The sequence below is a fragment of the Pteropus vampyrus genome, unplaced genomic scaffold (assembly GCF_000151845.1).
Source record: "Pteropus vampyrus isolate Shadow unplaced genomic scaffold, Pvam_2.0 Scaffold252, whole genome shotgun sequence".
Classification (NCBI taxonomy): Eukaryota; Metazoa; Chordata; class Mammalia; order Chiroptera; family Pteropodidae; genus Pteropus; species Pteropus vampyrus.
The window spans coordinates 1,020,873-1,022,891 of record NW_011889033.1 but is presented as its reverse complement, the minus strand read 5'-3'; the positions used below and the strand labels follow the sequence as shown (position 1 = coordinate 1,022,891).

Genomic DNA, 2,019 nt, shown 5'->3' with positions numbered 1-2,019 from the left:
TGCTAGACGTGTCAGATCTTTTGTTTCCTAGACTTACTGACAGCAGGCGTGAGACCTCAGTGAAGCGTGAGGCCCCAGTGAAGCGTGAGACCTCGTTAGCTATGGCTGTCCTATTGGGACAGACGGGTCAGGCGGTCACTGGGCCGCACGCGAGGGCCCGTGCCGAGTACCTGCTGGGTGCCCCCTCCCGTGTCCCGCGTCTCAGTGGCTTCTTGTCTTTCAGAATGCCCAGTGCATTCCCGACGGCCTGGCGGCCTACTACGCGGAGCAGGACGCCCACTCCCCGGACAAATTTTACGCCATCGTCAACCACTACGACCTGGCCAAGCAGAGCATCAGCCGCTCGGTGTCGCCCTGGATGTCGGTCTTGTCGGAAGAGAAGCTGTCCGAGCAGGAGACTGAAGCCGCGGAGAAGGCGGCTTAGCGAGGGGCAGGTTCCTAACAGTCTGAAGGTGACGAAGGGACTTGGAGGGACATTTCATCAAAAATAATTACCGGTAATTTAGAGGTCACTCATTTATGGTGCCACCGCTTCTGCTAACGCTGCTTCGCGACGCGACGTGCTGCAGGCCCGCCAGGGGCTCGGCGAGCTCTGACGCCGCTTTTCGTGTTAAGGAATCTTGATTTAGCTCCTTTACTGGGATTTGTTGGATGCGGTCAAAAATAAATTTACCCCGGATGTGCAAGGGGTTTGGACTTCGGATAAATGGGGCATTCGTGGAGTTGACCGTTTTAAACCCCCTTGCCGTGTGCAGACCTCACCCTAGCGTATCTAGACCGACCCCCCGCTTTGCTCAGAGCAGCTGCACGCCACCCCCCCACCGTCAGATGGCGCACAGTGAGCGGGCGTGTATGCAGGACAGATGCCCTCAGTCACCGTCAGGCTGTGTTTTGCTCAAGTGCATGTCGCTTATGGCAAAGCACATGAGGTGAGGGGCTGGAGAGATGACCTGGGGCTGCGAGCGCCGACTCCCTGTAGGTCGTGTGTCTGCTGTGACGTGCTGATAGGATTGGAACCCCATGGGCCCCTTCGTTCACTCCGTTATGGATAAATCTGCACCATTGGCCCTGTGAGCAAGTTGGTTTTTAAAAAATTAGCTGGGCGGGAAAATGTAACTGCTGGTAAGCCAAGGCCAATTTAATTTTAATTTCGTGAAACAGAAGTAACTCCTTCGATGTAAGCAGCGGGCGGGAAAGGCTGGTGGGGTGGGGGGGCTGGTGTGGCACCTCGCAAGTCCAATTATGACATTTCAACTCACAATCTTTGTAAGAAAATTGTTTCGATCTGAATCTTGACATTAAATGTTTACAAAATTGCCCATTAGATAAACTAAGTGTGTAAGACAATTAAATAGAACAAAGATATTCAGACATTTTCTTCCATGTTATTTGAATGTATTGTTTCTGGTGGACGTGTCAAGTTTCACTGTTTTTTAGATCAAAAATAAATGACATAGTGTAAGATACGTTGCGAACATGCATGGTGATCGCGGCCAACTCCAGTACCGTTTCTTGCAATGTGCTTCTAAAATGACTTTCTTATCCAGGGGGTTTGGAGACTGACCTGGCTGCAGGGCAGTCAGTGCGTGTGTGTCGTCGTCACGTGCTGCCAGGCTGCGGAAGCGGAAGGCAGGCAGAGTCATACCCGCGTGCCAGGTTTCCCGCACACGTCTGTAAACAAAGTCACGGCGCCATGGCAAGCCCCATTCGTGTTTCCTAGATGTGCGCTTTATTGACTGCGAGTTCATGCACATGTAACTTCTGACATTTTCACTGTGCAAATAAAGAACCCAGGTCCCCGTGGCTGCCCGCAGACTGTGCGGCGAGCGTCTACACCCACGGCGAGGCGGCCCTGCTGACACAGGACGCTTTCCGCGTGGACGTGGCTCGTGGCTCGTGCTTGCCTTCACACACAGGCATTCGTTCCCAGTCACGTTCCCAGGAGGTCGGATGCACAGGCCCCGCTCCCCCAGGGCGCCACCTCCCCCTCTGAACAAAGCTCTTGGGCCCCCTGCCCGC

At 54.0% G+C, this 2,019-nt stretch overlaps 2 protein-coding genes across 2 annotated transcripts in view; one reads left to right on the top strand and one right to left on the bottom strand.

Moving 5' to 3' along the window:
- The window catches only part of NSG1 (neuronal vesicle trafficking associated 1), a 31,571-nt gene extending 30,107 nt beyond the window's left edge, over positions 1-1,464 (top strand). Inside the window, exon 3 of the mRNA XM_011374672.2 lies at positions 224-1,464. Coding sequence (XP_011372974.2) covers positions 224-424 — 201 coding nt within the window. The 3' untranslated portion in view covers positions 425-1,464. The remainder of the gene's footprint in view (positions 1-223) is intronic.
- A 115-nt stretch (positions 1,465-1,579) lies between these two features.
- Positions 1,580-2,019, bottom strand: part of STX18 (syntaxin 18) — a 95,292-nt gene continuing 94,852 nt past the window's right edge. The window contains exon 11 of the mRNA XM_023520186.1: positions 1,580-1,614. Coding sequence (XP_023375954.1) covers positions 1,580-1,614 — 35 coding nt within the window. The remainder of the gene's footprint in view (positions 1,615-2,019) is intronic.